General features: G+C 30.1%; 1 protein-coding gene across 1 annotated transcript in view; it reads left to right on the top strand.

Moving 5' to 3' along the window:
- Positions 1-1082: 1082 nt before the first annotated feature.
- The window catches only part of LOC102595155 (carotenoid cleavage dioxygenase 8 homolog B, chloroplastic), a 4418-nt gene continuing 3639 nt past the window's right edge, over positions 1083-1861 (top strand). Inside the window, exon 1 of the mRNA XM_006359699.2 lies at positions 1083-1404. Coding sequence (XP_006359761.1) covers positions 1108-1404 — 297 coding nt within the window. The 5' untranslated portion in view covers positions 1083-1107. The remainder of the gene's footprint in view (positions 1405-1861) is intronic.

Raw genomic sequence — 1861 nt, 5'->3', positions numbered from 1 at the left:
GCCTAAGTGCGTTGAATTTTAAATACGGGTGGGTGTGACGATGCTTTTCTTCGGTGGATGGCTACCATACTATCAAACAAACACAAAATGTTATCATTGTTCCTTGTTTTTATATTAAAAATAGAATACCCCCCCCCCCCACGTAACTTAAAATTTAGATTTCATTTAAAAGTAAATTCATTAATAAATTTAAAATAACAAGTAATCTGTTATGATGTGTTAATTGCATCAATTATATAAAACAAATTATTACACTTTCAGGTCAAGGAGAACAATACAAGCACACGTGTCTTATCACGTGCTTCCAAGCTAATATGTGCATTACTTTTTTGATTTCTTGGAAATTATGGTTTATTAAACCGAAATCTCCTAATTTACCTAGCAGGCTAGTGCTATTGAAATTTCGAGAGATAACTAAAAAAAAAAGTGTGAATGAAATTTTGGGAAAAGGATCATATAATATGTCATTTTGAGAAAAGGCTTATTTGTGTCATCCGTTAAAAGTTTGGCTTATTTATGTCATTGCCGTTTGAGAAAAGACTCATTCATGCCATTATTTGTTAACATAAAATATTTCCAATGCCACTAATTAATGACGTGGCCGAAGCATAATTGACCACGTGTAAAGAATAATTTTACAAAATCAGATCTATTTTCCGTTAACAAATAATGGCATGGATGAGCCTTTTCCCAAACGAAAATAACATATATGAGCCAAACTTTCAATGGATGACATAAATGAGCCTTTTCTCAATGTTCAATAGCATATTTGAGTTGTTTATATAACTTTTAAATATTTTAAATTATTAATTATTATAATTTACAATACTTCTTACAATATAATTTTCAAATTAAACTTACGATTTTTATATCTGAATTCACGTTAAACTTTAAAAGTTTGAATCTTGAAATTCTTGTGATTGACATATAAATTTAGACGGATGGAGTATATACATAATAAATTGTATTAATAACGTAAGCATGTCTTTTAGTATGAAGGAATTCCACCTATGAAGATTCTAATTGAACTTACCTATAAATCTACACATCTAACTTAATATTTCTCAACACACTCTCAAATTCTCTCTAATAATATTCTTCACATCCATGGCTTCTTTTGCTTCTTCAACAACCAAAATTTACGGTAACAAGATCCTTGCTGACATGTTTGATCATGGCAAACATGAACCTTATTTTGGATCAAAGTTGAAAAAAAATGAAAAAAGCAAGAAAAAATTGGACTTGAAATTAGTTACAAAGGTTGCTAGCCAAATGCCCGTAATAGTTCCCCCACCAGATCAAGAGGTGATTAATAAGGAGAAGAAGCTCGCTGCATGGACTAGCGTACGCCAAGAAAGATGGGAAGGAGAACTCGTCGTTGAAGGCGAGTTACCATTGTGGCTGGTATGTTATTGTTAGTGTATATAAGTTAAATATGAACGTGTTTAGTGTTTAATTTTTGGAATCACTTGTTATAAATTTTTTCACCAAAAGTATTGAGATCAAAGATGCATGTGTACCTAAGACATTTTTCTCTGATTAAATTTACATATTGAAAACAAAGGTTTCTGAACTTAATTATCCTGCTATTTAGTACACTACAATAGAAACAAAGATTTTCCTCACTAGCTAATCAATATGATTTTCTGACTCATTTCTAGGGGTGTACATGACCGGGTTGGTTCGGGTTTTTTCAAATATCAAACCAAATTATTTGTGTAAAAAAATTTAATTTATAAACCAAAATAAACTAATAAAATTCAGATTTTTTTCGAATTTTTCAAATACCAAACCAAACCATTGTGTCGAATTTTTATTAAATTTATAAATCAAACCAAACTAATAAACCTCGGATTTTTTC

Source organism: Solanum tuberosum, unplaced genomic scaffold (assembly GCF_000226075.1).
Source record: "Solanum tuberosum cultivar DM 1-3 516 R44 unplaced genomic scaffold, SolTub_3.0 scf00306, whole genome shotgun sequence".
NCBI classification, from domain to species: Eukaryota; Viridiplantae; Streptophyta; class Magnoliopsida; order Solanales; family Solanaceae; genus Solanum; species Solanum tuberosum.
This window is presented reverse-complemented; position numbering and strand designations above follow the sequence as displayed.